Here is a 12,881-nt window from a genome sequence, read left to right on the forward strand (position 1 = left end):
TTGGGGAGGCGCCCAAACCTCCCCAAAGGTCGGCAGGAAGAACGGAGACCTGCCGAGGTTTGGGGAGGTTTGGGGAGGCGCCCAAACCTCCCCAAAGGTCGGCAGGTCTGCGCGGAGGAACGGAGACCTGCCGAGGTTTGGGGAGGTTTGGGGAGGCGCCCAAACCTCCCCAAACAGGAACGGAGACCTGCCGAGGTTTGGGGACGTTTGGGGAGGCGCCCAAACCTCCCCAAAGGTCGGCAGGTCTGCGCGGAGGAACGGAGACCTGCCGAGGTTTGGGGAGGTTTGGGGAGGCGCCCAAACCTCCCCAAACAGGAACGGAGACCTGCCGAGGTTTGGGGAGGTTTGGGGAGGCGCCCAAACCTCCCCAAACGTCGGCAGGTCTGCGCGGAGGAACGGAGACCTGCCGAGGTTTGGGGAGGTTTGGGGAGGCGCCCAAACCTCCCCAAACAGGAACGGAGACCTGCCGAGGTTTGGGGACGTTTGGGGAGGCGCCCAAACCTCCCCAAAGGTCGGCAGGTCTGCGCGGAGGAACGGAGACCTGCCGAGGTTTGGGGAGGCGCCCAAACCTCCCCAAACAGGAACGGAGACCTGCCGAGGTTTGGGGAGGTTTGGGGAGGCGCCCAAACCTCCCCAAACGTCGGCAGGTCTGCGCGGAGGAACGGAGACCTGCCGAGGTTTGGGGAGGTTTGGGGAGGCGCCCAAACCTCCCCAAACAGGAACGGAGACCTGCCGAGGTTTGGGGACGTTTGGGGAGGCGCCCAAACCTCCCCAAAGGTCGGCAGGTCTGCGCAGAGGAACGGAGACCTGCCGAGGTTTGGGGAGGTTTGGGGAGGCGCCCAAACCTCCCCAAACAGGAACGGAGACCTGCCGAGGTTTGGGGAGGTTTGGGGTGGCGCCCAAACCTCCCCAAACGTCGGCAGGTCTGCGCGGAGGAAAGGAGACCTGCCGAGGTTTGGGGAGGCGCCCAAACCTCCCCAAACAGGAACGGAGACCTGCCGAGGTTTGGGGAGGTTTGGGGAGGCGCCCAAACCTCCCCAAAGGTCGGCAGGAAGAACGGAGACCTGCCGAGGTTTGGGGAGGTTTGGGGAGGCGCCCAAACCTCCCCAAACAGGAACGGAGACCTGCCGAGGTTTGGGGAGGTTTGGGGAGGCGCCCAAACCTCCCCAAACGTCGGCAGGTCTGCGCGGAGGAACGGAGACCTGCCGAGGTTTGGGGAGGCGCCCAAACCTCCCCAAAGGTCGGCAGGAGGAACGGAGAGCTGCCGAGGTTTGGGGAGGCGCCCAAACCTCCCCAAACGTCGGCAAGTCTCCGTTCCTCCGCGCCCCGCCTGCCTGCTTCTTTCCGCTGCGGAAAGAAGCAGGCAGGCAAGGCGCGGAGCTCCGGAGACCTGCCGACGTTTGGGGAGGTCTCGGACGGCGGTGGCTTGGGAGAGGTGCGGGCGATCCCGGAAGCACCAAAGCCTCGGCCGCGCACAAGTCCTCGGTAAGTTTTTTTGTTGACTGGAGTATAAGCCGAAGTGGAATTTTTCAGCCCAAAAAGTGGGCTGAAAAATTCGGCTTATACTCAAGTATATACGGTAAATAGATTTGAGCAGCACAGTGAATCAATTAATAACTTATTAGATTGTGAGGAACATAGATATTTTTTCTCTGTATGCCATGCTTTTTGTGACTTTGGAACTAAAAATAATTTATGTAATATAAAAAAAGTTAGGTGAACAGAATTGCTGCCTATAATTTTAATAATTTTTCTTAAAAACAAATTTTTCACAATCCTAAATGTGTTTCTTTGGAAACTCTGTTTGTTTTAATGTAATTATTAATTTGTCTAACAATAACTTAGGTGGCTTTAGAAGATGTGAGATAAATCTTCTATATGAGAAAAGAATATTCATATTTTTCAAACACTATACAATTGTCTGAAGTAAAAATAAGTCAGAATAAACTTTTTTTTTCAAAGCCCAGTCTTGGGGTGATTTATTTCGAGATAAGTCTGAGTTTAGTGCTTTTTATATCCACATAGCTATTTACTGTATGGGTTTAAACAAGTAGTCCTCGACTTAGACCACAATGGGGCCCAAACCTTTTGTTACTAAGTGAGACAGATGTTTAATGAATTTTCTTCCATTTTATGTCCTTTCTTGTCACAGTTGTTAAGTAAATCACTGTAATTGTTAAGTTAGTAACACGGTTGTTTTAGCGAATCTGGCTTCCCCATTGACTTTGCTGGGCACAAGGTCACAAAAAGTGATCACATGACCCCAGGACACTGCAACTGTCATAAATATGAGTCAGTTGCCAAGCATCTGAATTTTGATCATGTGATCATGGGGATGCAGCAACAATTGTAAGTGAAAAACTCACTTTTTCAGTGCTGTTGCAACTTCAAACAGTCACTAAATGAACTGCTGTAAGTTGAGAACTACCTGTAAACTTCACCTTCAGTAAGCAGAAAAAAAATCTGCAATTTTGTTTTAATAGAAGCGGTAAAACAATGGGACCCATTCTTGGAAAAGGCTGGGCCAGCCTATTGATTTTTTTTAACATACTATTTTTAAATGGCATTGAAAAATAAGAAACATTCTTATGCTTCTGATTGATTATTGTTCTTCTTGTTAACTATTTTGTCATTGATATAGTTTACAGACAGCAGATCAATAATTTGCAAATAGATGTAGTAGTTTAAAAAAAAATTGAGCCAGTTTCACAAAGACGCGGGAAATTAATATTGTACTACGCGGTGGCTCAGTGGGTTAGGACGCTGAGCTGGTCGATCAGAAGGTCGGCAGTTTGGCGGGTCGAATCCCGAGTGCCGCGTTACAGAGTGAGCGCCTGTTACTCGTCCCAGCTTCTGCCAACCTAGCAGTTCGAAAGCACATAAAAATGCAAGTAGAAAAATAGGGACCACTCCGGTGGGAAGGTAACAGTGTTCCGTGCGCCTTTGGCGTCTAGTCATGCCGGCCACATGACCACGGAGACGTCCTCAGACAAGCGCTGGCTCTTCAGCTTTGAAACAGAGATGAGCACCGGCCCCTAGAGTTGGAAACGACTAGCACGCATGTGCGGGGGAACCTTTACCTTTACCTTTACCTAATGTATTAAACAGTATTTAACTAGGGGGATAATATGTGTATACAGTATGTGTTAGTTTTCATAATGCACTTTTTAAATGTCTTGTTTGTTTTGGGTCTTTTCTTTGTTTTTTTTTAATTTTTGGAGTTTGTATTAACTTTTTAATAAAATAAAATAAAAATAAAAAAATAAGAAAAAAATAAGAAACATAGAGCAGTTCATGGCTGATGCTTGCCCTTGCTTCCTTAGTCTAATCCATTTAAACAAAACAATTCTCACCTCTGACCTCATGCAACAAATCTTTTTTCATTTGCCTTCCAGTACCTCCAGTACAGGTACAGTGTCTTTCCATTCCCTTTCTGTATGATTATTGGGGAAATTCCATAGTGTGACAAATACTTGATTTATTGTGTTAAAAACTCAAGTGTAGTAGATGGAATTTTCCTTGCAGCATATGGCAGCATGTCACTATCACATCTATCACAAATGCTTTTTGACTTGGTCTCTTCCAGGATAGTTCAGCCCAAATCTTCTCCCTTTTCTGCTTCTCTTTTCGTGTTTATTTCTCTAGTCAATTTGCCATTTTAATCCTTGGGTTTATTATTACTATTATCATTGATGAAAACAGATAATTAAATCCTGTCGTGTAGAATCCCTACTATCATTTGCTTTTATTTCTGTTAGAACATCATTTGACTTCAGTGTTAGAAGGAATAGTACTTATCTTTTAAGGCTATTTTCCTATAAAATAAAATCACTGTACTGTATATCTTACATCTGAATAAATTTCCATTGCAATAAATCAATATTTGATTCTTAAATGATATGTCTCTGTGTTACAGAAAATGATATGTCTCTGTTACAGTGAATATCTTATTAGTATATGATTGATTGATTATGTGCTTTTATGTGGATGTCTTTGCTTAGCAATCACAAAGATTTTTCTCTAATACGGTATAATAATATATATCACATTATATTAACTACCCGAATCAAGTACTTTTAAAAAGCAAAATATAAGTCATTTAGATTTTGTAGGGGATTTTTTTTGTAATAATGGGGCATATCATATTTTAGTCTATCAAAAATGGCTAAAAGACTCGTCTAGTCCAGGGGTCCCCAATCCCTGGTCCATGGACCAGTACTGGGCCACATGGCATGCCAGCAACCTGTCCGCACAAACAAGGAAAGCCCCATCCGCGGGATGCAGGCAGCACACAAAACCACGCCCCCTCCGGTCCGTGGAAAAAACCTCTCTCTACATAACCAGTCCCTGGTGCCCAAAAGGTTGGGAACCTTTGGTCTTAGTCAATTAGTTGGAGAAATACTGCCAACTTCTTGGCCTTTGAATTGGCTTTTGATTTATTAGATTTATTTTTGTGAAACATAAGATATGAGACCATTAATAAGGAAATTTGTTATAACCTCTCTGCCCTTGAGAATAATTCCCGTTAATCATATTGGGATGCTTTTGAGGCTTTTTAATTTAAATATCAAGGGAATTGTCCAAACTCAGTTTTTGAAATGCCATGCTGTACTTGCTTTCCAGCTTAATTCCATTGTCTAGTTTATATTTATTTATTTTATTTTATTTTATTAAATTTATATTATATATATATATATATATATATATATATATATATATATATATATATATATATATATATATATATATATATATATATATATATATATATATGAATGAATGGGGAAATAATAAATGTTATGTGTTAACTCATATAGTAATATATTTAATAATACATAGTAATATATATTATTACATAATAATATATTTAATAATATAGTTATTTATACTAATATATAGTTATTATTAATTAGTAATGTATTTAGTAAAATGATATATTTAGTTATTGATTTGTAGCAATTTCTGAATTTAAAAAAGCCAATATTGGGCTAATTTATTATTATTATTATTATTATTATTATTATATTTATATTTATATACCGCCCTTTCCCTGAGGACTCAGGGCGGTTTACAGGGAATTAAAAAATCCAACATACAAAAGTTAAAACCGAATTAAAAAATATTAAATTGACCCTGTACACAATTAAAACCCCAATTAAAATTTCTCCTCAGCCTGGGCCCGAGAGCTCAAAGAGCCAGGTCTTCAGGCCCCGGCGGAATGATCGGAGGTCGGGGGCAGTCCTCAGCTCCACTGGCAGCTGGTTCCAGAGGGCAGGCGCTCCCACTGAGAAGGCCCTATCCCTGGGTGTCACCCGCCGGCAATCTCTCACCGGCGGAACCCTGAGCAGACCCTCCCTGTGGGAGCGCACTGGACGAAGGGCATTTGATGCCGGCAGCAGGTGTTCCCTCAAGTAACCCGGACCCAGGCCATGTAGGGCTTCATAGGTAATAACCAGCACCTTGAATTTCACCCGGAGGGCAACCGGAAGCCAATGCAGCTCGCGGAGTAGAGGTGTTACATGGGAGTATCGGGAGACTCCCATTACAACTCGCGCGGCCGCATTCTGCACCAGTTGAAGCCTCCGTGTGGTCTTCAAGGGCAGCCCCATGTAGAGAGCGTTACAGTAGTCCAAGCGGGAGGTCACAAGTGCATGAGTAACTGTGCGTAGGGCGTCTCGGTCCAGATAGGGATGCAACTGGCGCACCAGGCGAACCTGTGCAAAAGCCCCCCTGGTCACGGCTCCTATATGGTCTTCAAAATTGAGCCGTGAATCCAGGAGAACGCCCAGGTTGCGAGCCCTATCAACGGGGGGTAACACCTCACCCCCCATCATTAAGGATGGAATAACTTGGTTAACCTGAGATGCCGATATGCACAGCCACTCAGTCTTGGCAGGATTGAGACGAAGCCTGTTTCTCCCCATCCAGACCTGAACCGCATCCAGGCACCGGGACATCACAGAGAGGGCATCACTGGGTTGGTCCGGGGTGGAAAGAAAAAGTTGGGTATCATCAGCGTACTGGTGATACCCCACCCCAAAACCACGAATGATCTCGCCCAGCGGCTTCATATAGATGTTGAACAGGAGGGGCGAGAGAACCGACCCCTGAGGAACTCCACAAATGAGAGACCTCGGGGCGGATCTCTGCCCTCCTGTCAACACCGACTGCGAGCGGCCCTGGAGGTAGGAGGAGAACCACCGTAAAACGGTGCCTCCCACTCCCAGCCCCCTGAGACGCCGCAGCAAGATACCATGGTCGATGGTATCGAACGCCGCTGAGAGATCTAATAGGACCAGGACAGAGGAGCAACCCCTGTCCCTGGCCCTCCAGAGATCATTCACCAGCGCGACCAATGCTGTGTCCGGGCCTGAAGCCCGATTGGTACGGGTCCAGATAATCAGTTTCCTCCAGGAACAGAGGGAGCTGATGCGCCACCACACTCTCAACAACCTTCGCCAAAAAGCGAAGGTTGGAGACTGGACGATAGTTGTTTAAAACAGCCGGGTCCAAAGCAGGCTTCTTGAGAAGGGGTCTCACCACCGCCTCCTTCAAGGCGGCAGGAAAGACACCCTCCTTCAAAGAAGCAGTTATTACTGCATGGAACCAGCCTCGTGTTCCCTCCCGAGCCGCATAAGCTAGCCAGGAGGGGCACGGATCCAACAAACAGGTGGTGGTGCTCAGTCTCCCCATGATCCTGTCCACATCATCAGGGGAAACAGGGTCGAACTCAGTCCAGATAACGTGCTCAAGACCGCCTGATTCCTCCACCTCAGACTCTGCCCAGTCAGAGTCCAAGCCGGTCCGGATCCGAGCGATTTTGTCCGCCAGATGATGACTAAACAAAATTTAACAAAGTGATGCATAGAATGAAAGTAATACATATTAAATGTGTAAATATATTTTTCCTAAAGTTACAGTTCATCTTTGTCTTCCTTTTTCATCTTTGTAGAAAACTGAAGCTTCTGATAATATGTGCACTAACCAATTTTGTCGGTTAGAAAAATACAAGTCCAATAAGGATTCCTATGAGGTAAATCTTTTACTTTAGTCATTTGGAGCCAAATAGTATTTGGACTTCCCACTGGTTATTGCTGTAAACCAATAGACTTTTGATTTAACAAAGAGTACAAAAATAAATCCATTCCCAGATGTTTAGTGACTTTGTAAGAGTTGTTTTTAATTGATAGCCATAACTGTTGAATGAATGAGATTTATAAAATGTTTTGCTCCCAAAAATGTCATATTATGTAATATCAATCATCTATATCCACTATATCTCTAGCCACTTTTTCTTCCACTGTATGCAGAATAGTGGTTATTATCAAGATTTGCAGGGAGGATATTTATTCCAAAATAGTCCAATAACAATTCAGTGACACACAATGTTAGAGGGCAGTAAAGTGACAACTGATGAAAGAAACACTGGGAAATAATGAGTAAGTAGTCAGCTTTTAAAATATCTGTGTGTAATTTTGAACTATATTGATGCAAGTAAAAAGCAGCCCTTCATTGATAAAATATATTTTTAAAATACGATATGCCACCTAAAAGTTAGTCTAAGCTTCTGTATACATTAGGAACGAACATAGTTTCTCTCTGGCAACAATCCAGAAGTGCACTTCTCTTTCTCCTTCATTTTTCCTGAGGAGAGGAATTTAGTAGAATCTGCCCTTCTTTTCCTAGCTCTCTCTCCTACCTTAATCTGGCTATTGCCATTAAATTGCAGCTCCCAGCACTTGCAGAGAGAATAGATTTCAGATTGCTGCAATAGACCTAATAATATTGCGAAGTTGCCAAAATTGTTTTAAATACTCAGGCAATTAGACATTGTTCCTTTACCTTTTTCTGCACATAATTGTCCTTGCCATAAAACAAAACAAAAAATAACAGCACAGCCTAGGTATTGAAAAAAAAATTAGAATTACAGTAATAGAACAACATAACAAAATAAAAAAAGTATTTTGTTCATAAAAGGATTGAATCCTTGTTCCTGAAAAAAAAGTTTCCATTGTATGTCATATCCTGCTTCAGGGCCAATTTTGTTATTAGTGCGTACTAACTAGCGGCTTTTAGGGTCCTAAAGTTCTTCCATTTATTTTGAAAAGTATTCTTCAACCATTACACACAAAATGTCCTTTTAACTTGCATTTATAGACACCCTGTTGTGATTTATGAACAGCTATTCTGAACATAAAGAGATGCTTGAAAGTGCATCTGTGTATTACCATGGAGATGGAGGCATGTAGGGTCCATAAAATCAAAAATTGCAGAAAATGCAAAGGGAAACCCTTTTCAGTAGTACTCACTGGCTTAATTTAAAGGACTTCCTGGGTGAGCCATTATCTATCTTTTCCCATGTGTGAAAGGAATCGACCCATATCACAAATTGATCGTGAGGATGGATTAGATAAAGATTATAAGTGTGCAATAGCATGTAGACTTATATTCTGCTTCGTAGCGCTTTATAGCCCTCTCTATTGAAAGGTGCAATGTAAAATACTGTTAATAATACTGCCGAAGGTCTATTTACCACTTTCAATATTATTTCTGAAACCTGTTCTCTGCAGGGCAGCTTTTCAAAAGTATTTGAAAATACGTTTTTCTAGAAATTACCAACTCCTTAATAATGGGATCATGTGACTCCATTGCAGTGGCAGCTGCACTGGTTCAACCAATTCAGAGCAGTATTGTCTGCTTTTAACAGTCTGTGTTTGGCACCAAACTATTTGGACAGCCGTTTCCCATTCAAAATACTCTGCTTGTTGAGAAATACTTCTCATATGTGCATGTGCAGGTTGTTAAAAAAAACCAAGAGAAGACATAATAGCAGTCTACAAATACTTCAAAACGTATATCACATGCACGAAGTAATGAATCTATGTTGAAACTAAAGATAGGATAGGGAGCAAATTATTGATATGAAAAGGCTTAAATATAGGGAGAATTTCCTGATGATTAAAGCTATTAAGTGGGAGAACAATCTACTTTGATCTGGAGTGGACTTCCTCCGCTGGAGTTTTCCTAACAGGTTGCAAAACTATGTCTCTAGGCTGGTTTAGTAGATTTCTGCATGAGCAGGAAACTGGTCCATATCACTTAGAAATATGGTGAACATATTTTCTTGGCAAACTTGAAAAAGGGGGAAATCTGAAAGAGGTTCATAAAAATTGTTTTTGTTTATAATTTTGTTTTACTATGGACAATTCATGAGCAAAACCAAGAAAAGCTTTCCCCAAATGCATATTCCAATAAAAATTCCTAAAATCAAACACTATATATATTTATTTTAAAAAACATTTCAATTTATATATATTTTCATATGAATATGAAACACTATGCATTAAATGGTACCATTATTAGTACAGTAAAAGTTAAATGACCAAAATAATGGAGAAAACTGAGTTTTTTGAGAAATATATCTAAAAGACAATTTTAAGAGGATCTTCAGTAAGTACTGTACTTGCTGTTCTAATTAGTTATAATTTCTCTGTTTTATTTTTGTTTTTGTAAATTTTGCCACTCTCATTTGTTGTGGGCTATTTAGAAATGTTTAGATAACTTTAACATGTTTTAAAATAAATAAATATAGTCAGTTCCTGCAAATGAAAAATATTCTTTCTAATTGAGGCTTTGAAAGGTTCCTAAAATAATTTTGCTGTGATCAAGAAAGCTACAGACATGATATATTTATCACCATTGACCTGCAACTTTTCAAACTCTGGATGTTGCTTTCAAAATTTTTTAATCCTTCTGAAGTGCCTCTGCAAACCATTTTTATGTGTGCTTTAAATTTGAAGGACAAAAAACCCAAGGAACAAGAAGCAAAAGAGGACCTTACTCATCCATTTCTGAAGAAATCTGAGAAAAGTCCACCAACATACAAAGAGCCTTCCTCCTTCCTTACAACACAGATGCAAACCAAAAAGTCTTTGCTAAGTGATCGAAGAGCAAGTCATGGAGGACTGCCTGAAAGAGGTATGTGTTGGTCGTAGCATTTCCCAGAGTAATGGGCCTTTTACTATTTGAAGGGTAACTATTTGTTCAAAGTTCAGGTGTGCCCTCAGTCCCCAAATAGTTACACCCTTGTCACTTCTTTAGTCAGAAGTATGCACAAAGGAGTAGTGGCACATTGTAAATTGAATTTTTGTTGTGGTATTATATTTTCATATTCAGGAATTGGGTTTTAATATTGTCCGGCCCCAAGTCCTTCCATAAAGCTTTTTTCTCACCCTTATTAAGCAAGCTCTCAATTAAAGCTTGCATTCTGTGAGGGGAGGGCGGTTAAAAAAAACTAATCTCCCCTAGTTGTTTTTCATTTGATGCTTTCTGCATTACATCATAGATTCTCCTAGTAATTTGAATCCTTTCCATGAAGGAGCAACGGGCAAGGTGGGCTGTGTCACCTCCTACTCTCTGGAATACCTTGAAATTCAGCAACCAGTTCCAAGAACCCCAAGACTTGGGAAACGGCAAGATTCACCTCAACAAGAGCCCTCAAGTCCTGGCTGTCAGAATTTGGATTCTCCTTTGATTCTGAACATTGTACATTCTTTTGAAACTGGTGATCGAGAGGACCAGATAGACCAAGTCTCTCCATCTCATCAGTATCAAATGCTTAGCTCGCCAGTAAATTTTGGTCGAAGAAGTTCCAGTGAAAGAACACTCTCTCCCCTCTTCCAGCCTGGGGGCACTTCTCCCAGTCCCACTAAAAGTCCAGGGCAGCCCACTCAACTTTCATTTACCTATGATGAAAAAAGCAGCTCTTTCAAAGAGGAAGCTGTCTCTCCGACGCAGCTGAATCCTTTGGGGAGCCCTAATTGTGTGAAAAGTAGAGGCCGATTCCCCATGATGGGCATTGGACAGATGATGAGGAAACGGAATCAGTCAGTGGGATCTCCCACAGAAAAGTCTCTGGAAGCAAGAATGCCTCAATTGCAACAAATGAGTCCCACACAAATTTCATTCAGTATCACAGATCCTATAAATGGCCAGTGCTGAGCCATTTTGAAAACCTCAAATTATTTAGTGCTGATTTTGGAAACCCTTCCATCGAAACTTAACATTCACTTCTTTTTCTGTACAGTTTGTCATTGTATCTAATAAGATAATCAAAAGCCCAACTATCGTGGCATTTGCTCATGCAGTTGACAAAAAGACAAGTATGTTAAGTGATGTAAAGTGCTTTTTAAAACCTACATAATCTCACATAGGTAGTGTTTGGCTGTATTCTTATATTACATATATATATAAATATATGTAAACAAGAACACTCCAGGTTAACAACATGATTAAATGTTGAAATATTAATTGGCTAGAATGCTACTTTTACTTCTGAAGCTATGATTCTGAATTTGTGCTTTTCTGACACCAGTGTTATTCACATCATGGAGAGGAAGAAAAAAAATGTACCTTTTCCCCCTATTTTTCAGACAAATTTGTCTTCTTAGGTACATCCAGGAGAAAAAAGAAATGTAGCAAAAAGAACTTGGAATAAAAGCACAAAGTTACACAGAATAAAACATAGGGAAAAAAGCAATTTTTACTGTATCTTAAGTATTACATCACTTAAAATCTGTATTTTTTCTAAAGAAAAGGTTGATTTGCAAAGAGATGCTACTGAACAGAGATAAAATCATCTTAAAGTAAGGAAATCTGTTTTCAGATTTTATTTTCATCACGAGTCTAGCCATACTTTTAAAAAGGCTTTTTTGTATAGTTGTACTATTTTGGTGAAACTGTCCATAGAAAAGCTATGTAATTTCCGTTTTAGTAAAACAGTGTTAAATATACTTGAAAGTGTTGCTGGAAGACTTTGCACTGTATTAAGAGGATGTGAACCATGAACATATCAGCTAGCCATTTACACAAGTAATTATCGGAAATTTAGTTGAGCATAAAAAAAAATCAACAATATCATAAATCGGAAGGATTAACTTTTGTGAAAAGCAAATATTTTCTGTATTTTGCATTTCTTTTTATTTCACAGTTTTAAAAAATGTCAACATGAGAAATAGGCTTCTGTGCAAATATTTGGCTGAATTGTTGATCATAATAAAATTAGCCTGGCACAACAGCAGATTATCACTAATAATGTGTGCTTTCCCTCTTTTAGCATGCACCATACAGGGATGATAATATCTGACAAATCAGAACTAAGTATTTATTCTGATACGTGATCTTTCTGACATGTTAAGAAAGACCAACAGCTTCCGGAAGAAATCAGCTTATTTAGCTTCAAGACTGGGCAAGCATCTAGAGCCATAGTGTTCTTTTAAGTGAGTGAAGTTCTCATATGGACAAGCACATCAAGATGAAAGCACTCCGGCTCATTTTTTATTCCAAAGGTGGTGGTGTGCAGGAGCAAAATGATACTCCCTTGTAAAGGAAGATCTCCATAATTACTATCATAGCACTGTATCCAGCTGCAAGCCCAGTCGCTGGGATCAGCTTGCTTAAATGGCCGATAAGTAGCCACAAAGGAAAACTTTGATAATTACTCGTCACAAAGGGAAACTTCGATGATTAGATGTTAGTCTGTATGGAGAAAATTCCCTATAATGAACCAAGTAGTAGCTGAGAAAAATTTTAGTCCTGTCCCCGATTGGCAACTTTTCTGAGCATTGGAATATTTCCCCCCGATGAATACACTTTCTTTCCACCTTTTGTGTCCACACATACCATCTAGGATTTTGTTTGTTTATTTATATTCCACCTTTATTATCTTTTTTTATAAACAACTCAAGGCAGCGAACACATCTACTACTACTACCTCCTCCTCCTCCTCCTCCTGAAATCTGAATTTACTAAAATTACAATTAAATCTGCTTTTCATGTTCTCAAAGCAAGCTGTACTTCAATGAACCACTTTTGGTCAGGGC

The 12,881-nt window shown here is 40.9% G+C and overlaps 1 protein-coding gene across 1 annotated transcript in view; it reads left to right on the forward strand.

Moving 5' to 3' along the window:
* Window positions 1–11,997, forward strand: part of HUNK (hormonally up-regulated Neu-associated kinase) — a 69,512-nt gene extending 57,515 nt beyond the window's left edge. Inside the window, exons 8-10 of the mRNA XM_081326662.1 lie at window positions 6,953–7,033; window positions 9,801–9,978; window positions 10,346–11,997. Of these exons, the coding sequence (XP_081182788.1) occupies window positions 6,953–7,033; window positions 9,801–9,978; window positions 10,346–11,001 (915 nt within the window). The 3' untranslated portion in view covers window positions 11,002–11,997. The remainder of the gene's footprint in view (window positions 1–6,952; window positions 7,034–9,800; window positions 9,979–10,345) is intronic.
* The last annotated feature ends 884 nt before the right edge of the window (window positions 11,998–12,881 follow it).

This window comes from Vipera berus (assembly GCF_964194415.1).
Source record: "Vipera berus genome assembly, chromosome: 4".
NCBI classification, from domain to species: Eukaryota; Metazoa; Chordata; class Lepidosauria; order Squamata; family Viperidae; genus Vipera; species Vipera berus.